Source organism: Myotis myotis, unplaced genomic scaffold, assembly GCF_014108235.1.
Source record: "Myotis myotis isolate mMyoMyo1 unplaced genomic scaffold, mMyoMyo1.p scaffold_m19_p_3, whole genome shotgun sequence".
NCBI classification, from domain to species: Eukaryota; Metazoa; Chordata; class Mammalia; order Chiroptera; family Vespertilionidae; genus Myotis; species Myotis myotis.
In genome coordinates this window covers 20,949,077-20,973,638 of record NW_023416335.1, presented here as the reverse complement: position 1 = coordinate 20,973,638, position 24,562 = coordinate 20,949,077, and the positions used below count along the sequence as shown (strand labels likewise).

General features: G+C 44.9%; 1 protein-coding gene and 1 long non-coding RNA gene across 5 annotated transcripts in view; one reads left to right on the top strand and one right to left on the bottom strand.

The window, feature by feature from the left end:
• Positions 1 to 19,825, top strand: part of LOC118650085 — a 23,469-nt gene extending 3,644 nt beyond the window's left edge. Inside the window, exon 3 of the long non-coding RNA XR_004965849.1 lies at positions 19,686 to 19,825. This is a non-coding gene — a long non-coding RNA (uncharacterized LOC118650085). The remainder of the gene's footprint in view (positions 1 to 19,685) is intronic.
• Positions 2,041 to 24,562, bottom strand: ERLIN2 (ER lipid raft associated 2). 4 transcript variants are annotated; one of them, XM_036297888.1, is made up of 12 exons: positions 24,469 to 24,562; positions 23,148 to 23,269; positions 21,532 to 21,613; positions 20,482 to 20,528; positions 19,301 to 19,362; positions 18,356 to 18,481; positions 10,449 to 10,522; positions 10,233 to 10,291; positions 9,560 to 9,651; positions 8,388 to 8,477; positions 6,530 to 6,609; positions 2,041 to 6,092 (listed from the first exon to the last, which is right to left on the bottom strand). In XM_036297888.1, exons 2-12 carry the CDS (start codon positions 23,252 to 23,254, stop codon positions 5,892 to 5,894), a joined length of 1,020 nt encoding a protein of 339 aa, XP_036153781.1. In that variant the 5' UTR covers positions 23,255 to 23,269; positions 24,469 to 24,562; the 3' UTR covers positions 2,041 to 5,891. The 4 variants fall into 4 exon arrangements, with proteins under 4 accessions (XP_036153781.1, XP_036153780.1, XP_036153778.1 ...); XM_036297887.1 differs by having other exon boundaries at positions 5,892 to 6,092; positions 24,495 to 24,517; XM_036297885.1 differs by lacking the exon at positions 24,469 to 24,562 and adding an exon at positions 24,161 to 24,452 and having other exon boundaries at positions 5,892 to 6,092.

The following is a 24,562-nucleotide window of genomic DNA, read 5'->3' as shown; positions in this document are numbered from 1 at the left end:
AGGTAGAAGTATGTATTCTCAATACTGTGTTTGTTGCATTGCGGTGGTTTCCTTCTCCTCGATGTACTATCCTGCTTGTAATCTTATTCTGTTATCACATATGATTATCCATTTAGTGGTACCTACTTAATACTTTTAGCTTGTTTTTTCCAGATGACTGAAAATAAGTATTTTTGAACAGATATACACACTAGACACAGTGCTAACCCGTTTAAGTTCATTATTTCATTTAATTAATTCAACCCATTATATAGATGAAGAAACAGGCCCAGACAGGTTAAGGAATTTATTCAAAACCTTATTCCCCAGAAGTGGTAGAGTTGGGATTTGAGTCTTGGCAGTCTAATTCCAGTATCTACATTCTTAACTTACCCCTTCTATTGTAAGTTCATATAACAGGTATAATAGGCTTCCAAACCAATAAAGTTTGGGAGCGCCATTAAAAAACCTGAGAGAGCCTGGGCTGGGGTTGTCAGATTTAGCAAATAAAAAGACAGCTTCTCAGTTTAATGTGAATTTTATGTAAACAATGGATAACTTTTTAGTATAAGTATGTCTCATGCAATATTTTGGAGATACTTATGCTAAAAATTATTCATTGTTCATATGAAATTCATGTTTAACTGGGCATTCTGTATTTGGCAACCCTAGGCTGAGCATCTTTTCAGAGTAGAGAATGGGACTTTTTCACTGAATTGATATTACAATGAATTATGGGGCAATTAAAAATGTCTCTGCCCTTTGGAGCAGAATTGCAGTGGTGTATGGATTCTTTAAAATTATAAATCTCTATAGTACCTAACAAGAATTATACAATGTTCACAAATTAGTTGTTTATTGTTTCTACATTGATAATGGGGATATATATTCATATGAATATCTTTTTAGGACAGTCTTGTGCTCAACTCACTAGGCAGGGATATTTTATTTCTTTATATCATCTATCCTAATATTAGCTATTGCTAAATTTCTCTTTAATAAAAAAGTAAATACAAATACTTATTTAGCAAGACTAAAAATAAAACTAAGATATAAGTTCACATCTTTGGTGTTGTCCAAAACAATCCCTCCAGCTGTCAACCCAAGGCAATTAATCCAGCATATCATTTATTTATAGAGGAATTACTATAACAAGAATAATTTTTCAGTTACAAAGGGAGTCATTAAGCCCTCAGGGCTCTTTGAAACTAGATTTAGTTTGATTATTTAATCACCTGCTTACATAAAAGGAGAAATGAAAGGAATGAAGATCCTTACCCTGGCCAGTGTAGTTCAGTCGGTTGGAGCGTCATCTGGTACACCAAAAGGTGGTGGGTTTGATTCCCAGTCAGGCACATACCCAGGTTGCAGGTTCCATCTCAGGTTGGGGTGTGGGAGGCAGCTGATCAGTTTCTCTTTCACATTGATGTTTTTTCTCTCTCAAAATCAATTATATATATAAAAGGCTAATATGCTAAGTGTCCATCCGACCGGTAGCTATGACATGTACTGACCACCAGAGGGCAGACGCTCAACGCAGGAGCTGCCAAGCTGTGGTGACTTGGCAGTGGTGGTTCTTGGGTGACGCACCCCAAAACCAGAGAGGAGAGAGCCCGATTCCTTGCAGGGCTGCACGATTCTACCTTCAGCCATGGGTTATGTTGTTGCTGGGGCACTGTCGTCTCTGAATCTGGCTTACTGTACACTTGCGTTTGTGTTCCACACCCTGTACAACAGCAACTTTGCAGAGTGCTCTCTTGTACTCCAGGACCCCTAGGGGGATGTTGGAGAGCCAGTTTGGGCCCGATTCCCACAGGCCAGGCCAAGGGACCCCACCTGCCGGAGGGACCCTGCTCACTCTGCAGATGCCCTTCAAGCCAAGGCGCCACCCCAGGTGTGGCCGGCCATGGAGGGACCATGGGAGGTTGGCTCCAGGGCGTGTCCGGCCCTTCTCGCCCAGTCCAGCCCCACTGGCCACCTTCTAATTTTCTTTCAATGTGCACAAATCCGTGCACCGGGTCACTAGTAATAATAAAAAGGAATGAAAATACAAACACAAAATGATTGGCTATTACCACTTTTATAAGAAAACAATAAAAACAGTGGCTAGATCCCTACCGAATGGAATGAAAGGAATAGTGGTTAAGTTCATAGACACAGAATAGTTGCTACCCAAAATACAGATGGTCCCCTACTTATTTTTTTACTTGATGATGGTGCCAAAGTGATACACATAATAAATTTCACAAGATATTCAATACTTTTATAAGATAGGTTTTGTGTTAGATGACTTTGCCCAGCTGTAGGCTGTCAGTGGTTCTGAGCGTGTTTAAGGTAGGCTAGGCTAAGCCATAATGATCAGTAGGTTAGGTGTATAAATATATTTTCAACTTAATGATATTTAAGTTGAACATCTGTAGATTTTATCCTCAAACATAGATAAGTCAGTATTTATGATGATCTTACTTCCACTATTTACTCTCTATAAGTGATAAACTTCTCAGTGTTGAAAGATAGACCCATAGAAATTGCAATAGAGCATTTATAAAACATGTTTTTTTTGGATTAATATACAGTAAGTACATTAGTTATTGCTAAATTTCACTTTAATAAAAAAGTAAATACAAAGATTCATTTTATTTAGCAAGACTGAAAATAAAACTAAGACATAAGTTCACACCTTTGGTGTTGTCCAAAACAATTCCTCTAGCTATCAACCCAAGGCAATTAACACAGCATATCATTCATTTTAGAGTCATTACTATAACAAGAATCTAATATTAGAATAGGTGATATAAACAAGAGTTAAGTTCCTATGGCATCTCATCAATGTTATAACAAAACTACTCAGAATGAAACGATGTTGAGGACCTGCTGTATTACAAAAATTCAGTGATTTTTTTTCTTCCTCAACTTAATATGATTATAGATACCTCCAAATTTATTTTATTTTAGTCATATAAAAGTTATTAACAAACTCTTGCTTCCTTGCAAACATTCTGTCCTTATATAAAAATTGATTTAAAACAGTGCTGAATATGAATCACTTCTGCAAAGTTTAATGAGAAACATTCAACCAAGGTGACTTTTCCTTGGAAAATCCTACAACAACTGAATTTTATAAACAGTTACTTATTTTGATAGACGTTCCATTTATAAATAGCAGCCACGACTTCACTGCCTACAAAATTGCAGGCGATCACATTTTATGTATTTAGAATTCAAATGTTAAGATCAGATTTTCTAGTAAGTGTTAAAGAAAGTCACACTGACAGACATGGTTGTCCCATGCTAAGGGAAGAGCTGACTCCCATGATTGTACTATTCAGGCAGGTACAGACAGTCACTGGATTTAAACTAGTGGGTACTACATTTATATATATACTTTAAAGAGGAAGTGACATTAACTTTGAAGGAGCAGGGGCTGGTCTTTATTGGTGCTCTTCTGTGGTCATAGAGTATGTAGTGCAAGGGACAACACTAACATCCCAGGATGTTAGTATTAGAGAGGCTTCCAACATAAAGAACCTGAGCAAACGTGCTATTCCAAGAGACTGAGATACTTTTGCTCCTCATCTAGTTGTAATGAAGTAGGGTTTTCTGTGACCTAGGTAGCAAGTCTCAGAGTAGAGGGAGCAGACAAATATGTAAATCAGGGATTCTGGAGGTAATATGCTGCTCCTAACAAGTGATTAATGGCATTGAAATGTGAGTAGGGGGGTGTATATGTTAACAATGATACCCTATGTTGGTCTTGGGAGACTGCCGGCTTTCTGCGAAGACTTCTGAGCACATTCAAATCCATCATCTCAGGAACATTTGGCTGCCTGCACAAAGTGTGGTCAGGACCAGTGGTGTGAGAATTCTAGTCCCCAAAAGTAGAAAAGAGAAGGGCAACATCTGACACTTTGTTTCTTCCTAGGCAGGCTGAATGTTCCCCAAACTTGCTACTTAGAAGCAAACTGGCATGAGTTCTGGGGCCATTTGATAAACTAGAAGTCTGGGTGTGGGACCAAAAAAGAAGCGGGGGGGGGGGGGGGGGAGATTTGAGCCAGAAAGTAGCATTTATAGTTTCACTGAAGGGAAAGGGGTATAGTGGGAGTATTTTTTTTTTGGGGGGGGGGGGGTGGTAGCTAATAACAAGGTCATGGAGAATAGCAACATGCTTGCAAGTTAACTCCCGACAGCTGCCCTCAGTAATTTGGTATACAACTTTTGGGCTCTCTAGGCTGGGCCCCCCTCCCCCAATGCCCAACTCCAATTCCAAGATGTAGGAAAACCTTCCTTTCATGTTTGCTCTCCCCCGTTTCAAATCTTCCAGAGTGACTCAAACTTTTCCTAATTAGTAATGAAAAAGAAAACATTTGAACAGATTTGGATGCAGCCCTTGCAACCCCGGTAGTTGGGCATGAACTCTGACTTGCACCCACACAGCTGTCTATAGAAATTGAACATTTAATTGATCCCCGTGTGGCTGCCTAGAGCCCTGAATTTAAAAACGTGCTGTCACTACACCGGATAAACTCCCAGCACAAGCCATATACATGAAAATTAGGAACCCTTTTGGATGGCCCTGCTTTCTCTTTCAAAGGAGCTCTTCAATTTTGACTCTCTACAACAATAAAAAGACACGTGATCTCGCCCTGGCTGGGTGGTCAGTTGGTTGAGCATTGTCCCGTGCATCAAAAGGCTGCCGGTTCGATCCCCAGTCAGAACACATATAGGAGGCAACCAATCAATGTTTCTTTCTCTCTCAAATCAATAAAAACAATAACACATATCCTTGGATGAGGATTAAAAAGAAGATTTGATCTCAAGGAACATACAGAGTTTGCCAAGCAAGTATGATAGTGGCTAACAGACATAACGATCCCACTTTAGCAGCTATTAAGATACTTGAGTTGTTTGTCCCTGTCTTCTTGATGCTGACTGGAACCAGTGAACAGACCGAGAGGGGAAAAACACAAAACCCAAATCACAGAATAGGTGAAAAGTTTTAAAAAGAATTGTGTGGTTATGACCAAACCCTGACTGGCAATGTAGTCCGAAACCAACCCTACCAGACTGCTGTACCGATTTTTAGGTAATTTCCACACAAAGGTGGAATATTGGCGCTAGATGAAAGGTAGACCTATTTTCTACAATGTCTCCAAGTTCCATCTTATTCTAACCACTTGTTTGCATGTAACTAACATTTTTCTATATCATGTTGGTTTTTTCTCTTTAATGCTCAGGAGCCCAGGTATAGGGGACAGTTAGGTTCAGGGCCTCAGGTCTGGTAAGGCTAAGCCCTAGGGCAAGGAGGGTAGTGTGTAGAGAAAAGCTAGCAGAATCTAGCACCGGTTCTTCCTTATGAGGGCTCAAGAAGCGTACCTCTGAAATAACTCACGTATGCACTGACAAGAACACCAGGAAAGCCAAGCACTCACAGCTGCTTCCCCACGGCTCTCCTGACAAACTTACCAGCACATATTTGCTCAGTGTGAGCCTCACCTAGAGGCATCTCCTACCTTGGAGGCAGGGGCGAGGAATCTGGACTGTGTTTTCCCAAATAAGGGAAATCAAATCACCTACAGGCAACACCCTCTATTTCTCCCACTCCTGACTGATAGCATCCTTAATTAAGCCAGCTTCAAAGGACTATAATTAGTGCCTGGAGGTCAAAGTTCAAACCTGTGGTTTACAATTCTTAAAAGAAGTCATATAACCTACTTAGCTGAATAACATCCTAAAATCATCAATCCCTGACCTTCCTTCCCATGGGGATAGATTTAAGTCCATTTCTTTTTTTCTCACCACAGTACTTGGAAGACAGTCAAAGAAGGTAGTGTGAGAGGGAGGGGCATCCTGGTTCATCATTAAAAAATAAAGATCTCTTTAAGTGTCATCTGAGGTTATATAAAAATTTTCTTTCAATTCTCCTCTGGATCTGCCTCCAAGGGTTCATCTTCTAAGCCAAAACTCAGCTTGTCAGCTAGGCTCTCAAACTGCTTGCCCAGACTGCCTGCAGAGTCCATGAACATGTTAGGGATGTCTTTGCCAAAGTAAATCTTGCTGTTGGAAGCAATGGCCTTGTACTTCATCAGCTGCAGATATTCAGGGGTCAGCTTCAGCTGCAAAAGTAAGAAGTAAAGAAGACTCAGGTGGAGCCAGATTAGAGAAAACTATGGGTGACACTTTTTCACTTGTCATAAGAAGGGTCTCTGTCAAAGACACATGCCCTCTCTCCTTTTCCTGGCCACATAGTTACATTAGTAACAGGGTAACCACTCTCTAGGAGAAAGTTATCTCAGATCTTCAAGGCTAGAGCTGCAAAAGTTTTAGGAGTTCCCATGTTTTTTAACACAAACATTTTTAACATGAAAATTACACTTCCATCAAGGCACTGCTAATGAAAAGGGAAGAACCTGTCCCACACAGCACAGGAGTCATCACTTTCGGCCACGGGGGCTTTGGGTGGTGGAGGTCTTCCCACACTGGGAACTCTCAAACAAAATCAGCTTAAACCCAAATACTCATTCTCTTTGCGCCAGGCAGACTGATGGTTTACCTTATTCGCTTCGGCCATTTTCATAGCAGTATAGCACTCAGCATCAGCCTTTGCCTTCTCCCGCGCCAGGAACGCAGCATCTGAGGGGAAAATGCAGTGACCTGAAGTGCAGAGGCTACCAGGGTCTGGTCGCTGTAACTTTCCCTGGGTGCCTTTGTGACCCTGAGGTGAGTTTTCCTCATCTGTGAAATAGGGGTAAAGAGCTCTGCCTGCATCTCCCTGTGGTGGGTCATGAGGAGTCTGTTGCTGTGCCCAGCATCTTATCTGACAGCATTATTGAGAGAAGCACTGCTGCCCAGAGACACTTCCTGTGTCTGCACTCCTGTTCCGTTTGTAGTTCCATGTGTGGGGAGGGACCCTGCCTCAACCTCCTGGTTCAGAGCTTTCCACCTCAGCCCTCGTATGCTACACAGCAAAAGCCCAAAGAAGGCTCTGAATACAGCCAGAGGCAGATCCACCCTAACACTGACTCCCACAAAATAGTTTGGTCCCTCTCCAACTTCATTTCCCTTTTCTTTCCATTAACCATTTCAAAAAGGTTATAATTAGCAGTGGTTAAGCTGGCACAACTCTAAGAGAATTATAAGCCATGGTCCAGACTAACACCTGTTTGGTTTAAGACCTACTTAAACTTCCACTACACAAGCAATATACTTTCTCAATCTGCCAAGACCAGCTTTCAAGTTGATGCAAAATTTTTGATGTTTACTTCCTTGCCTAGGGAATAAGGCCAGTCTCATGTGAGTAATATCTGTAGCAAAAAGGCTAGGAGGAAAGGTCAGTCTGTGGGTGGATCCTTACTACACACCCTCAGCCTGACCCTGGGTGGAAGGAGCCTACAGTCTAACTCAGTGATGGCAAACCTTTTGAGCTCGGCGTGTCAGCATTTTGAAAAACCCTAACTTAACTCTGGTGCCGTGTCACATATAGAATTTTTTTGATATTTGCAACCATAGTAAAACAAAGATTTATATTTTTGATATTTATTTTATATATTTAAATGCCATTTAACAAAGAAAAATCAACCAAAAAAATGAGTTTACGTGTCATAGGTTCGCCATCACTGGTCTAACTGCAGTTTGGGTTGCGTGCGGCTGACTTAACGGGCCTTAGCACCTCATGCATGTATTTATAAGAAATAAAAATGTGTTGCTTTGCTCGCTAATGAGGAGCTGCTGATTTGCAAAATCCTAACTGGCTCCCTAATAGGCCTCTGAGAAGCCGGCTGGCCCCATAATGAGTATAACTGGACACAGCACTTTGTAGTAGCCTGAAGTTGGGCTTTCAGGTCCCCTTTCTGCCCTAGAATTTGCTCATATAGCGCGTGAAGGAAAAAGGTGGGTGATGGGAATGAGGTGAGGGCTGAGGGGCAGCGAACTGAAGGTAAGTGATATACAGAAAAGTCAGCAAAGGAACAACTTCCCTCCAGCTCGTGTTGTTGGTGCTGAAAAGGTGTCTTCTTCACACCCAGCTTAACATCTACAGAGAACCTGCGAGCAGGCTGAGGCCAGAGCTATGGAGTTCGAGGACTTCTCAGGAGGGGTGGGTAAGGCAGGCGGGAGAGAGCTGCTTTTTGGCCAGCTTCTTAGTTTACTTCCACTGCCAGACTGTGAGCTCCACAGCAGCAGGGACTGTGTGAGTTCCCAATGGCACACAACTAGCATTTGTTGAATGAATGAATGTTCTCTGAAGTGGAAAATTAATGCCAAATCTCCCCCAAAGTGAAAGCAGAGAAAAAGTGATGTTCCAAATACATCAAGAGATCTTAGAAGGGGGCTTAAAGAGCAAAGGAAATGATGCCCCCCTCTCCCCGCCACAAAGTGGCTTTGAGAAAAATTCAGGCATTAATTTCACTTACCTTCAATTTCTGAAATCTTCTTCTCAGTTTCCTTCTCCATCACCTTCTGTCCATAGGTGATTTCTGCAACCTGAGCCACCTTTTCTGCCTCTATGTTAATGGAATTGAGAAAAGGCTTAGAGCTGGTAGTTCAAGAGTTTGACTCAATTCCACCTTTCACCTGATCAGAGGCCCTGGTGCAGGAGTGTCGGTAAGCACAGATGGAGTCACTGGCCCCAGAGGACAGCCGTGGCAGGGACACATGGGCAGATGGGAGTGTACCCGTAAGCACAAACCATGACATCAGCTCAAGACAGCAACTGGGGAGACGTGCGCCCAAGTGAGGAGAGTCATTACTCTGATGAAAGCAAGGAACAAGTCCTAACCTCTCTCTTAAGTCACAAGGATTACTTCTCCCAAAGGAATATTTTAAGGAATAAGGTACTCTCTGAAAAGTTTCTTCCTGCCACCTCATGTTAGGAAGCAGTCAGGTTTGTTGTTGATAGTCCAGTATAGTGGTTAAGAACCCAGGTCTGGAGCAGAGTCCTGGTATCTGAGCCCCAGTTTCACCACTTAACTTGCTATATGACCTTTTATTTAACCTCTCTGTGCTTTCGCTCAGTAAAGAGAGGTAAATGATAGTGCTTCCCTCATCTGCTAGTTGTGAGGAGAGAGAATTTACATGTAAGTGCTTAGAAAAGTACATGACTCATAGTAAGTGCTCAGTGTTAGCTATGATCATTATGAATTAATAGTAAGGGGTCCTTTTGTTTAAGAGATGTAGGCCCTGGCTGTTGTGGCCCAGTTGGTTGGAGCATCATCCTGCACAGGGAAAGATGGCAGGTTCAATTCCTGGTCAGGGTACATACCTGGGTTATAAGTTTGAACCCTGGTTGGGGTACATACTGGAGGCAACCGATCAAAGTTTCTCTCTCTCTCTCGCCTCCTCTTTAAAATCAATAAAAAGGGTATCTGGTGAGGAGAAAAAAAAAAAAGATATTTGGAAACTCAAAACTTATCACCCCAGGCCACGATATGACAATTGCAGCTTTGCTTCTGGGAGTATGACAGCCACTCCTACGTGTGGCAAGGGTTTGGAGAACCATGTGGTTTAACTGTGTCTAAGGTTTCCTCGACTCTCCACCATCCCCAGCCCTTCTGCCCTGAAGGGGGCCATAGAACCACTTCCAGACCGATGAGAGCCTTCTTCCGCTCTGTCTCAGCTTCTTTTTCCACCACCTTCTGTTTCTGGGCTGCAATGAGGAGCTTTGTCTTCTCACTTTCCCTGGAGGGGAATAAAAGTAGACGGTTGTGAGGCCACTATGGAAAAGCTTCCGAGGAACCTCACGGTCCCCTGGGGAAGCCAAACTCTTCTGAGGAGAGGACTCTGACTTCTTACTCTCCCCTGGTAGGCTGTTCAGTGTCCCAGGTAAAAGAAATTTGTTGCAGACAGTAGTATGGCTCTGCTCCTCCTCCAAAATAATTCATTTGTGGGAAACAGAGCATAATTTACTTATTGTCAGCTGCCATCTGCTTTAAGTGGCCATTAGTAAAATACACCTGCCTGCCCACTTAATCGTCTTTCCCTCCTATCTTCTTTGGCATGAGCCATGAAGCACAAAAAAGGCGCCCCCTGGCCCCTTTAAAAGCATCACTGCTCAAAAGGGCTTCTCCGTGGCTCTCAATCACAGTTACAGAGCCCAGGTGACTGTCCCGACACGCCTGCTCCATCCTACAGAGCAATGGGCTGTGACAAATACTCAAGGAGGAGAATAAAAGCATGACACAGCTTCAGTTAACTCTGGGATGGGATGAGGTGGGAGGTGGGAGAGAGTGGTGGTTACAGCTTAGGCAGAGGATACTCACATCAACTCGTAGTTTCTTCGGATCGCCTCAGGTATATTGGGCTTTGTCACCCGCACAGCCTGGGGAAGGATAAAAAGAGCACCTGATGGGAAGGTGAGAGTGGTACGGGACCTAAGCAGCTCCCCTTGGTCCTTGATCTTCCTGCACAGAAAGGACATCCCTTGAAAGAGGGGATGCACCTTCATCAGGGGACACTCCCACGGTGGCAATGCTTACTTGGATGACAAGCCCAGGGGCCATGGAGGTCAGGTCCTGTTGCAAAGCCAGTTTGAGATTTTCATCAATTTGATCTGGAATCAAGAAAGACAGGAGAGAGAAAACTAAGATGGCGGCATAGGTAAACACCGGGAAATTGTCACCTCACACAACAATTGAAAATTACCGCAAAGGACTGAGCAAACATCATCCAGAACAACAGAAAGGCTGGCTGAGTGTAAATTCTACAACTAGAAGGAAAGAAAAGCACGCTGAGAGCCAGAGGCGCTGCGGAGGTGAAGTGCAGAGGTACGGCGGCTCGCGCGCATGAGGAAAGGGGGTGGCACCTGAGGACGCGGCTGTCTTTTTGAATCACAAGCTCCCGACTGCTCTGAACTCCGGTTCCGGGAAGTCTCTGGGGACCCAGGACTCATACGGGGAGAAGCTGGTCTGCCCGGCAGCGGGCGAACTTGAAGGCGGCTTTCCCTCAGAGGTGCTTGCAGCAATTAGTGGGTCACTGAGACCCGCGACTCCGGGCGGAGAATCAGCCATAGATCCTTGATCCGCCCTTTGATTCCCTGAGACCCCGCCCCACCCAGGCTGCGGCAGAGGCTTTTGCATGTGAATGTACCTAACTGCAGCCAAGCCAGGCAGACCCGGAACTTCCAAGAGAAGGCCCAAGGCCCCGCAGCGGCTTGCATTGCTTCACAGCTGAGCCTCTTCGTGGCTCCTGCTGTGTGGCCTCAGGCAGAGGCTGAATTAGCACCTCCTTAGATCCAGGAGCCACTGTACCCAGTGGTCAGAGGGGGACCATCCAGACTGCAACTCCTCAGATCCATAAGGGACACACTCAGGGAGCAGACTCAGTGAGCACCAAAGCCCCACTGAAGCAAGTCTTGCCCCAGAAGGGTGTCTTCAGCACAGAAGTTCTCCCACTTTAGACACAGCTGATTCTCACAGCTAATTGGCCTGGAGGTCAATTCCTCCCAGTGATTCTACAACAACCAAGGCACCAAGAGTGCACCAAGAGTGTCCACCCCAGGTAACTGGGGAGGCTGAGCTACTGGGCCCTACAGGACACCTGGCGCACAGGGCCACTCTATCAACACAGGGAAGCTGCCAAAATGCGGAGACAAAGAAACAGGTCACAAATGGCAGAAATGGAGGAAAGCAAACGATTGGATATAGAGTTCAAGGCCACGTTTATAAGGTTTTTCAAGAATTTTATGGAAACCGCCGATAAATTTAATGAATTCCTCAGTAAGTATAGTGAGACCATGGAGGACATGAAAAAGGACCAACTAGAAATTAAGCATACACTGACTGAAATAAAGAATAATTTACAGAGATCCAGCAGCAGACAAGAGGATCCCAAGAATCAAGTCAAAGATTTGAAATACAAAGAAACAAAAAATACCCAACCGAAAAAGAAAAAAGAAAAGAGATTCCAAAAATATGAAGATAGTGTAAGGAACCTCTGGGACAACTTCAAGCGTACCAACATCAGAATTATAGGGGTACCAGAAGGAGAGAGAGGGCAAGATATTGAAAACCTTTTTGAAGAAATAATGACAGAAAACTTCCCCTACCTGGTGAAAGAAATGGACTTACAAGTCCAGGAAGCGCAGAGAACCCCAAACAAAAGGAATCCAAAGAGGACCACACCAAGACACATCATAATTAAAATGCCAAGAGCAAAAGATAAAGAGAGAATCTTAAAAGCAGCAAGAGAAAGACAGTCAGTTACCTACAAGGGAGTACCCATACGACTGTCAGCTGATTTCTCAACAGAAACCATGCAGGCCAGAAGAGAGTGGCAAGAAATATTCAAAGTGATGAATAGCAAGAACCTGCAACCAAGATTACTTTATCCAGCAAAGCTATCATTCAGAATAGAAGGTCAGATAAAGAGCTTCACGGATAAGAAAAAGCTAAAGGAGTTCATCACCACCAAACCAGCATTATATGAAATGCTGAAAGGTATTCTTTAAGAAGAGGAAGAAGAAAAAGGAACTCTTACCATTTGCCACAGCATGGATGGAACTGGAGAGCGGATAAATACCACATGATCTCACTCATTTGTGGAATATAATGAACAACATAAGCTGATGAACAAGGACTGATCCAGAGACGGAGAGGCATTGATTGGACTGTCGGGACTTGGAGGGAAGGTAGGGGAGGGTGGGGTTAAGGGGGAAAGATCAACCAAAGGACTTATATGCAAGCATATGGGCCTAATCAATGGACATGGACAACGGGGGGGTGAGGGCATGAGCGGGGTGGGGGGGGGGTGGGGGGGTAGAGGGTAACGTGGGGACAAGGACACATGTGTAATATCTTAATCAATAAAAAAAATATATATATATATATAAAAAAAAGAAAGACAGGAAAAGGAGTTGTCACACTATCTAGATAGGGTGGAGGGAAATATGGGGTAGAGGTAAAGCTAAAACACCAGTTCAAGAATGTACCTCACAAGCAAAAGGTCTTCCCAAGCAAAAGGTCTGGGCTATGCTTATCATAGCCCAGAAACATAAAGTTCTCCAGCAAGACTTTCGGAGCAACCTGCCTCCGCAGTCCCTCTACATAGCTAGATGTGAGAGTATCCTTTCCCTGTGACCTCGAGAGAGAATCCCTAGGTTATTGAAAATATCAACCTTGCCCAAAAGGGAACTGAGCTTTAAAAAGGAAAAGAACAAACAATCATTTAGCACATATCTTGAGAAAGGCAACAGTCTTTCCCGAGACAACAGGAGCAAAACAGAAGGCAGGCACCCAGTTTTCACGAAAAAAGAAGATGGAATGGCTCTGTTAAATATTTTGAAAAGAGCTGAGCACATTCAATCTAGTAATTTTAGCTGTTTCTGAAACAAAAACAGATTCTGACGTCAAGGAAGCCCCAAGGAAGACTATGTCCATTAGGAACTCCACCAAATGACACAAGGGGAAAATAAAAATTTACAGTTCTGGAAACGAGTCCAAGTCTTTTGATGTGTTGTTTGCTTTGGTCCTGATTCCTTTGCCTGGAATTCACATGTGGGTCGTTTCACAGACAAGTGTAGGAAGAGCTATAACTGATTCCCTTCTAGCTATGATCCCAGGACAGCAGCACCAGGCTGCCTTCTCTGGCCTGAGAGCCTCAATAAGATCCCAGAAGGGCACCAAGAAAAAGACTCCATGAAACCAAATTGGGATATCTAAACTCAATCATCTCCCTCATTGTCAGCTGCCATCTGTTTTAAGCGGCCATTCTTGGTCACTTATGCCCACACAGGAGAACTTTGAGAAATAGCAAATCTAACTCCTGCCTTTTACAGATGCCCAAACTGAAGTCCACGGAGGCTGAGATGTGCTCAAACCAGTTAGTAACCAAAATAATGAACTTGATTAATTATTATGTTTTGATTATTAGGGTTTAAAACAGTAATTTTTCCGACTGTCATATCAGTGAGCGAGGGATTTGAATGTTTCCATTTTTTGGCTATGTTCTCACAAGCCTCTTAGCATGGAAGGAGAAATGCTCATAAAGGCAGTACCTTGCACCTGACACTGGCCTAACAATTTGACAGCTAGGGAGAAACATTACATTTTATATTTTCTATTTTAAATAGGATACCCACCAAACTTTAAGTATGATGGCCTGTACCCTCTGTAAGTTAATAACACAGTCATTTATCAGACCAAATTATATCTGAGTCAAAGTAGAAATCTGTGGCCCTGGGCTGGTAACTTTCAGGAAAATCTGGAAGAAATATTTTGAAATGTGGTTTATTACCAAAGTAATACTACTAATAAGTTGTTTATGTTACAGTTATGCTGATAAATGCTAGTTAAGTTATATTATTAAATATACACAGGTTCTCCAGGTAAACTGTTGAACAAGTCCTAGATAATTCTATCTAGTAAAAGAGTAATATGCAAATTAACCATCACTCCTCACTCTGTCACTTCGTCACAAAGATGGCTGTGGCCACAGAGCTGGAGTGAGCAGGAGACTTGCGTTGCCCGCGGCAATGGAGGAAGCCAAGCTTCCCGCCTGCCCTGGCTGGCCCTGAGCTCCACTCAAGGCTATAAAATTTCAATTATAGAAGATAAATAAATCCCAGATACCTGCTTCCAGCCCGTGGGCATGGCCAGCCTGAAAATGGCCATCAGCCCCTCACCCAGGCTGGCCAGGCACCCCAGTGGGACACCCCCCCAATGAAGGGGGTGTGACCAGCCTGCAAACAGCCATCAGCCCCTCACCCAGGCTGGCCAGGCCCAGGCACCCCAGTGGGACCCCCCCCCCCCCCACCCTGAAGGGGCTGTGGCCAGCCTGCAAAGAGTCATCAGCCCCTCACCCAGGCTGGCCACACCCCCATGGGGTGAGGGTCTCCACTGGGGGACTTGACCAGCCTGAAAATGGCCCTCAGCCCTTCACCCAGGCTGGCCAGACACCCCAGCAGGACCCCCACCCTGATCCGGGACACCCTTCAGGGCAAACCAGCCAGCCCCCACCCGTGCACCAGGCCTCTATCCTATATAATAAAAGGTAATACGCAAATTGACCCTAACAGCAGAACGACTGGGAATGACTGGTCACTATGACACACACTGACACCAGGGGGAAGATCCTCAATGCAGGAGATACCCCCTGGTGGTCAGTGCACTCCCACAGGGGGAGCTCTGCTCAGCCACAAGGCAGGCTGCCAGCTGCCAGAACAGTGGTGGTGGCGGGAAACTCTCCCGCCTCCTCAGCAGCACTAAGGATGTCTGACTGTAGCTTAGGCCTGCTCCCCGCTGGCAAGTGGATATCCCCCGAGGGCTGCTGGGCTGCCAGAGAGATGTCTTGACTGCCAGCTTAGGCCCGATCCCCCGGGGAGCAGGCCTAAGCCAGCAGGTGGACATCCCCCGAGGGGTCCCAGACTGCAAGAGAGCACAGGCTGGGCTGAAGGACCCCCCCCCCCCCCCGAGTGCACAAATTTTTGTGCACTGGGCTTCTAGTTTATATATATAAAAGGCTAATATGCTAAGTGTCCCTCCGACTGTCTGACCAGTCGCTATGACATGCACTGACCACCAGGGGAGAGACGCTCAACGCAGGAGCTGCCGTGATGCGCACTGGCCATTTACAGAGAAATGGCAATGTGGACCTGGCACTGACAAATCAACACTTGGCTTCCCCCAAGTGGGACACAGGCCCCACCACCGCCCTGGAGCGACAGTCCACCAAATCGCAGCCAACGCTGCTAAGACCCCATGGCACAAAATGCGGCCTCCAGCCCAGCCCAGAAACGGTCACTGTGGGTGCCAGGTAATGACATCACGTAGCAACTCCTGGCTTTCTCTCCCTACTGACTAGCCTCCTTGGAGTTTCTTCAGCCCAGGAACACAACTTGCTTTATAGCCAGGTGCAAGCATTTTACACTTTAACCAAATGTTTGTGAAGCGTTTTCACATGCCTCATCTCAGTTGATCCTCACATAAGCCCTGGAGAAGGTAGTTGGGGACTCAGTAGAATCCTATTTTCTTTTCATTAGCCAGAAAATGGAGATTTAGAAAGTTTAGAAACTTGACCTAACTGAAAAGAAATAAGATATGGTGGACCTTGAAAATGACTTCAGGTTTTCTCACTGAGCAGATATATTCAAACACTGCTGCAGTTAAAATCTGCTTCATGTTGATATTTACTGCTATGTTGTTAACAATGACCTGAAAGAGAAGTTGAGGTGCTTCATTGGGCTGGAAAAAGTTTAGCAAATCAGAAAGCAGGTCAAGTTAAGCAAGTTTATCTGTAATAATAAAAAAGTAATATGCTAATTAGACCAGCTGTCATTTCGGACATCATTGCAGACATCCTTCCGGACGAAGCTGGGGCTGGAGCGAAGCCCAGGTCCTGGGTGTCAGAGGGAAGTTGGTGCCGGCAACTGGGGGAAGAAAGGCCTATTCTTGCTTGAATTTTGTGCATCGGGCCTCTCTGTATATAAAGCTCTTGCTGGCGCCAATCACACACGTGTGTTTCCATCTGTCACTGTCAATCATGAAATTGGTTGACACTTCTATTATAGAGAAAGGGCGAATAGCAATTATTAAAATATTTCTTCTAATTAATTTCCTTTCAATGTGCACAAATCCGTGCACCGGGCCACTAGTATTTTTATAAAATGGGCAAAGAGTATGTGTCAGAGTAAGCAGGATGAGAACTATGTAGTCCCGTTGAAAGTCAGGGCTAGGAATCTTGAGGGGACGGAACTAGAAAAAAAAACTTTTGATGGTTAAGGAATAGGATTAGAGACTCTAGTGTCTCCTTTACAGATGCAAATATAGTCTTAGCAAAACAGTGCTTTCAGGCAAGATTGAACTTTAAAAAAGAAAAAATACCTCAAATCGCATTTTCTCAGCTACTTTGTACAGAAGCTATACTTTACTAAGATAGTAAGAAGTTTTCTAATGCAAAACAATTTCATATTTTAATTTCCTCCTCATGGAAATTAGAGATCCTTTGTCTTTTTTATTTTCAAATGTTCATTTAATGGCACACATTTGTAAAACAAGGGCTAGAAAGAAAACTAATGATATTTTATAAAATTCTATTGGTTTGAGGTTAAAAATATAGCAAATTTACCAAATTTTTCTTTTTCTTTTTTTAAAATATATTTTTATTGATTTCAGAGAGGAAGGGAGAGAGAGAAACATCAATGATGAGAGAGAATCATCAATTGGCTGCCTTCTGTATGACCCCTACTGCAACCCAGGCATATGCCCTTGACCAGAATTGAACCCCAGACCCTTCAGTCCCCAGGCTCATGCTCTATCCACTGAGCAAAACCAGCTAGAGCCCAAATTTTTTCTAAAAGCACACTGAATCCAACCCCAATAAGAGATTGTAAGCCCTATATTGTGAATTTAGATACATTTTCTGCTGCAGAAAATTGTAAGTGATTCTGACAATTTCCCAAATTTGAAACACAGTGTAAAAGGCTGTTTGCTTAATTAAGGCCATTTGCAACATTAATGATTCCTCCTTCCGTGTACTCTAAAAATGTTCTCACTCAGGGTCCTTTTTATGAAGATTTCTGGGAAAAATAACTGCCCAGTCCTAGTGTCAGGAATAGTTGTACTATGGGTTGAAAAACCATTTACTTTTAGCACTGGCTACTAGACAACTTCTAGCAGCAAGTTTAAATAGAACATTTTTCCACCTAAGAGCTATAACAATTACTGAAATGTTTCCTTCCTTTGTTGCTGAAGTCAGGTTATTTTTACTTTGACCAGGAAAAAAGGACAAGAAATGTCTACTTAAGAATGTAGACCCTTTTTGTTCTAAGCTTTTTCTATTCATTTCTGTAAGTATAGGGTAAACAAACAAATAAAACCCCCACAAAGGTTCCAGAAACTGTAAGTAGCTATGGTCCTTGTCCCACTTCTAGAATTAAAGGTGAGCCGTCCCATTTTCCTCACCGTTCCCTGGGTGCCTTTCATTCAGTGATGTGATGAAAAGCACACAAAGTGAGGGCCAGAAGAGAGAGGTTCTAGCTTCAGCCACTACCAATTAGCTCTACGACTTCTTTTGTGGTTCAGTACCCTTATTTTAAAATGAGGATGTTGAGTTGGGTAATCTCTCAGGTTCTTCTAGAACTGAGCCTGTCTTCATTACAGAATATTTTAGGGACTGCGGAAACACATTTCCATTCCAGTCCTCTGATTTAGGCCAGTAGTGAGTCCTGTAGTCCACTGTTACTTCTGTGCCCAAAGCTCAACCACTCTCATGGTCTTCCATTGTCACCAGCATTTTCTAGGAATGCCCTTTGTGACCAGTTCCTGAGCACAGGATCCTTTAACAGCTCCTGTCCAGCAGTGCCCATTCTACCCTGTGGGTAGCTCAGAAGTAGGCAGTGGGGGGGAAGCAGGGCTGTCAATGCAGGCTCTGATCAGAAGAGACTCCTTACCAAAGAGCTCAATGTAGACCTCCTGAAGTGTATGCACACTGCAGAACTGGTTCAGTTCATGGTGGATCTTGTTGAAGATGAGGGCCTTGTCATAGTCGGCAGTATAGTTCTTCACTATATCATATACTGGAAGGGAAGGAGAGATTCCAGAATAAAAGGCAGGTCTCAAAACTTGCAAAACAGAGACAGACTCATATATAGAGAGCAGGCTGACAGCTGTTGGGAAGGGTGACTGGCATTGGGAGGGGGGTGGAGAAATTGTGCAAAAAAACACTAATGGATATAAATAGTGTGGTGACTGACAGGAGGTGTGGGGTAGAGAGAGGTGGAGGAGAGTATGGGGGAGTAAATTGTGACGAACACACAATACAGTGTAAAGATGATAGGTTGTAGAATTGTGCACCTGAAACCAGTATAATTTTGTTAACTAGTGTCACCCCAATCTATATATATAAAAAGCCAGCGACCAGAATGCTGTAATGATCAGAATGACCAGTTACTATGACGCCCACTGCTGCCAGCAAACAGGCCCAATCGTGGGTGGGGCCAGCCAGCCAACCTCCCACAGCCCCTCCCCCTCGCCGGCCCCACCCCGATTACCTCCTTACCCCCTTACAGGTGGCAGGGCCGGCTGGCCAATTGCCCTTGACCCCCGCCCCCCCCCCCCCCCCCGTTGGCCGTCCTGGCCCTGATTGGTCCCTGATTGGGGCGGGCCAGTCGGCCAACCTCCCGCCATCTCCTACTCCTGATAGGGCCAGGCTGGCCGGACCACACCTGTGCATGAATTTGTGCACTGGGCCTCTAGTAAATTCAATAAAAAGGGAAAAAAACCCAAAAACCTTTCTCAGACATCGAAGTACTTCCTTCCTGAGGTGCTGCAACAGACACTAGGGTAGCATCTTGGGGAAAGTAAGCTGGTGGTGGGGGTCAACTGGAAAACTGTACCTGCGCTTGGGACCAGGAAGTTCACCACTTCAATTCTGTCAAAGTAGATCATCACACCACCACTAAGAGGAAGAATGGACAAAGAAGTCACTGGTAAGCTTTGGAATATAGTCACAAAACCATTCCCAAACCTAAGAAAATCAACAATAATTCCTTAACATTATCTAATACCCAGTCATTCAAATTTCCCCAATGATTCCCATTATGGACTGAATTATGTGCCCTCCTAAATCCGTATGTTAAAACTCTAACCCCCAATGTAACTATACTAGAAGATAGGGCCCTTAGTTAAGGTCAAATGAAGTCATAACTTGTCACTGATTGGACTTGTAAAAAAAAAAAAAGGAAAAGTCATCTCTTTCTCTTCCTCTTCTTCCACGTGCAGAGAAAAGGCTGTGTGAGGACAAAGCAAGGCAGCCGACTGTAATCCAGGAAGACAGGCTTCACCAGAAACCAATCCTGCCGGCACCTTGATCTTGGACTTCGAGCTTCTATAACTTGAGAAAATAAATTTCTGTTGTTTAAGCCATCCAGTCTGTGGTATTGTGATGGCAGCCCTAGCTGACTAATAATAGTTTCATCAAGTTTTTATAGCTGTTAGTTTTGGACCAGATTCTAATTAAGGGTCACCTTTGTATATGTTTGTCTTTTAAGTCTCCTTTTCAACCCAGTGCTCCTCCAAATAGGACTTTGTGCCAAGATTAGACCTGTTATCCTGTGGGTTGTTCCTCTCCAAATGTTTCCTGTGGTGGTGTTTACTGTGCTACTCTATCCCAGTTTAGACCTTCTTTACTTTCCAGCCAGATCACTACAGTGGTATCGTCTGTGGATGTCCTGCCCTTAAGGCCTTCCCACCATTAAGACATTCTCTATAGTTAGTTATGCTAAAGTTATTTTCCTCTATCTAGTCACTCTCTGCTAAACACCGTTAGAGGATCCTCACTTCTAACAGAAAAAGTTCAAACTTCTTACAGCATTTGAAGCCCTTCCAAAACTGTCTAACTTCTGTGGTTTTTCTCTACTGCACTCTGCCACCTAGTGGACTCAGAACAGAGGGAGCTAGGGGGCAGGGAACATGATAAAACCAAGGGGTTGCCTCCCTTTCTACTGCCTCTTACTGCAGCCAGCCCGACAGCCCTTTCTCTTATTTGGGCTTACTAGCTTTATTCCAGGCACCTTACCTAGTCCCACAAGGTACATTCTTCACCTCATCTGTCTGCAGTGTGGTCTGGAAATAGAGGAGACACAAAATGCTGTGAGATGGGCAGTGACAAACAAGTGACTTATTTTTGGAATCCCAAATGTCCTTGTTCTTTAGTACCTATTTGGGTTGAGCTTTGTCTCTGTTAACCATGAATACCCCTCTGAATCCTCCTGATATACACGGTGTGAGACTAGCCAAACAAAAGTACTTTGCCAGCTTCCACCGTAAGTGAACCACTACACGAACGAGCTGGGTAATACTAGTTTAGTGAAACAGACCCTGGACTAGGAATCCCAAGATCTGTGTTTACTTCTACCTCTTCCATTTACTGGTCTTGAAACAGATTCTTTACTTAACCTGTCTCAGCCCATCGCACCTGCTCAGCCCATTCTCAGGATCACTGTGAGACCCAAATGAGATAATGTGCATAAATGCACTTTGAAAACCATAAAGCAGAGTACATGGCAGAAGAAAGTTACAAGGATAATGCTGATGAAGTATCCCAGGATACTGGACATACTTCAAAGATGGCTAGTCTAACGTAGGGAGGCTTTAGGTCTGTCATAAGTAATCCTACTCCTATTTTTTAGATGTCATATCCCAAGTTCAACTTCCATCTTCTTTACCCAAAATTATGTTCACATCTCTGAAGTTCAAATAAGAACCAGCAAAATTACCACTTTATTTCCATCCAACTTGGTAGCCTGTGATTTAAAATGCAGACACACACACTCTACTTTTCCTTCTATACATTCAAACAGATTCTTCTATGGCTTTGTCTTGAAGTGAAGAAACACTTCCCAGGGGGGACTGACGGGCCAAGGCAAGGACTCCATTCAACCACTTCAACAATCAAGTAAAGCTTCAGAGTTAATGGAGCCTCATTCTTCATATTTGTAAAACTTATTCTTAAATGACTCCTTGAAAAGGCATCACGCTCACCCAGTGGCTAAATAATTACAAATCATGCATTCGTCAACACCCCAAATCTGCAGTTGTCCAGCCATCCCACACAAGCCAAATATACCTGCACAGACTTATATGATGTGATGAAAGGGAGCATGAGATGGAAACCAGGGCCGCTGGTGGAAGTCAGCAGGGCACCGCCTCTGCAGAGGAGAAGAGGCAGCTTTAGTTTAGCAAGAGGTACCTATTACATTGATATTCTTTGGGCCAACTATCCCTTCAGCCCCACCAATGTTTAATACAGAGTGAAAGTGCCAGAGCCACCTCCACAGATCCCTTCCTTCCTCCCAGCTAGACCCGAATATTCTAGGAAGCCTAATGCTAAAACATAAAACCATTATTCATGCTTTCACAGCAAGAAAAATAGGCACTCAGGTGAAGTGGAATAAAGGCAGCAGAATTCCTGGCTATACTTGAGAGGAAGTCTATTTTATTTTGTTGTGTCCGTTGAACTTGTGGCAATCTATTTGGGCACTTAAATCCAATAATACAGTAATCAATGAGCTGCACTAGTGTTGGATTCCAGTGACATCAACACCAAAAGAATAATTTTAAGTATATTTTACAAATCATTTTAATATATATTTTTGGCAGTAGAGTTACCGTTCTAATCAAGTTGTATGTAAATGGTAATAAAACTAAAAGCCATTTGGGGGGACATGTAAGTAGATGGTAGGGAGAAATAATTAAAGGGGACTGGGAAACCCAACCAGACTTTTAGAACTTGCTAGTGGCAATCTGGAAATAAGCATCACAGGGCACATGACAAGAAGGGGCCATAAAGACTTCAAGCAAAAAACTTGGCTATGGAGGTTACTAAAAGGAAAGTAATCCCACACGTAAGTGCATCTTTGCTTTACATTATAAAGTTAAACTTTTTTTTTTTAAAGGAGCAATAAAATAAATAGTGACCTAATGAGTTTATAAGAACCACTATCCTAGGGTTTGCCTTGATTGAAAAAAAATGAACCTGCAGGTGCTTTCATTTTTCCTGAAATGTTAATTTTAAAGAGTAGGTTCAAATTCGCAGAGCAGACTATCTTCTCAAGTTGCCATCAAGACCTGGTACTCAGCAGAGGTAACCTTGTGGCACCAAGATGCTGAGAGGGATGTAGGAGAGAACAATGTTTTAGAGATAATCTGCAAGGAGCTCTGGCTGCCTTTAGGTTTTGTCTCAATCTCTATATACAGTTATCAATTGCCATCCATCAACTTAGACTACTAAGTTTTATTTTACATTTGTGTGTGTGTGTGCGTGTGTGTGTGTGTGTGCGCGCGCACACATATTCCCCATCCCCATGGTCACTAACACAAAAGCTCAACTAAAAGTCTTCCATATTTGCCCTAACCGGTTTGGCTCAGTGGATAGAACGCTGGCTTGCGGACTGAAGGGTCCCAGGTTTGATTCCGGTCAAGGGCATGTACCTTGGTTGTGGGCACATCCCCAGTAGGGGGTGTGCAGGAGGCAGCTGATCCATGTTTCTAACTCTCTATCCCTCTCCCTTCCTCTCTGTAAAAAAAAAAAAAAAAAAAAGAATCAATAAAAAAATATTTTTTTAAAAAGACTTCCATATTCAACAAAACATAAACATAGATATTCAGCAGAATCTGCTAGACAGTGACTAGGAAAGAGTCATTTCACAGAAAGTTGCACGCTCCTCCCTGTTTCTGCCTTACCTGTAATATACCCCAATATGTCCCTCTTCTATCTTGTGCACGGCTGAGAAGAGAGCTGCACAAAAGAAACTGGTAGCCACAGCCACAACTGCTCCCAACTGAGCCATCAGTGAGCCTTTATCCTAGGGAAGAAGACAGGGGAAAACGTTTCTGGTCTGCCCTGCAGGAGAGGACCTCACCTAGCGGAGCTCCCAGGCTCACAGCTAGTCTGCCGGGTGAGCACGAGGCCCGATCTACCGCGCTCTCCATCCCTGCTCTCAGCCAGCATTGCCATCCCCTAACGGTGGGGTTCTAGTCCCCACCTCGTTGAAGAGGCAGCCATTCCACACAGCCGCCCCCCACGGGAGAAGCACTGCCAGCTGGGCAGCGTTCAGAACACAGCCTTCCCTTCCTGTGAACACCAACGTGCTGTCACAGGAGCCGCTCCCGCTGGGAAAAGGGGAAGAGGCAGCTGCAGTAAGTTGGCGCAAATTACAGAGGAAGTCAAATGACAGGCAGTTGTGGCATGTAATTCTGGTCGGAGCCTCCCGCTCCTAATTGCCTGCCACTTCAAAGGAAGCCATTATTTACTCCTTTCAGATGCCGGGGCGGCAGAGACAGCATGCAAACCGAGGCCCAAGGCGGGCTCTCTGGCCTTGGTCCACCTCCCCGGTTACTCCTTTGGTCCTCGTGGGAGAGGGCTCTGGCCAAGCCGAGGCCACGCTCCCCCCCATACACCTGGCCGGCACTTGGCACTTGACAGGTCCCTAAGCCCAGGGCTAAAGAAAGGGGGTCCCCCAGGCTGGAAGGACTCTGGACTTCTGGGTCCCACTGTGTTCGGGCACCGGCATGCGGAAGACTTGGCCTCCGGAGACTCATGTCCTGAACACGGAGTGATCTGCAACAACTAGGGCCGTGACACCGAAGTGCACAGCCAGGCACGCCAGGGCCAACCCGCGCAGGGCGCAGGGCGCGGGCTCTGCCTCGTGGGTCTGAGAAGGCGGGCGCCGACATCGGCGAGGCGCTCCTTTTACCTGGGCGGCCTCCAGCTACGGATTTGCAGCAACGTGCTTTCTGCAACCGCCCTTCCCTTCCGATGTCACCCCCGCCCCACCTCGCGCCCCTGCCTAGAGAGAAGGGCGCGCATCCCCAGAGCTCTGGGTAGGGGCCGGGGCTCCAAGCACCTCTGCCCGGTCCCGCTCGGGAGCTAGAGAGAGAGAAAGAGAGAGATTCGGGAGAGAGAGGGATGCTGTCTCGCTCCGGGGAGACAAGAGGCTGCAGGGGTGGGCCCGGGCGCCGCAGCTGGGCCCAGTGCACGCACTAAGGGGCGGGGGCCGCGTACCAGGTGTCCCTCCAGGCGCTCCGTACCCGTCCGAACCCCTTCGCAACCGCAGAAACCGCCACACCCCTCCGCCCGCCACTTCCTTCCGGGCCCG

What these genes read in the sequence shown, in the direction of transcription:
- ERLIN2 (XM_036297888.1), bottom strand. Translation starts at nt 23,254, where the DNA reads ATGGCTCAGTTGGGAGCAGTTGTGGCTGTGGCTACCAGTTTCTTTTGT. An exon ending in CTTCCTGGTCCCAAGCGCAG is followed by an intron (nt 18,482 to 19,300) that starts GTACAGTTTTCC and finishes CTTCCCTTCCAG; the next exon opens with TATATGATATAGTGAAGAAC. An exon ending in GCGGAAGAAGGCTCTCATCG is followed by an intron (nt 8,478 to 9,559) that starts GTCTGGAAGTGG and finishes CCATTAACATAG; the next exon opens with AGGCAGAAAAGGTGGCTCAG.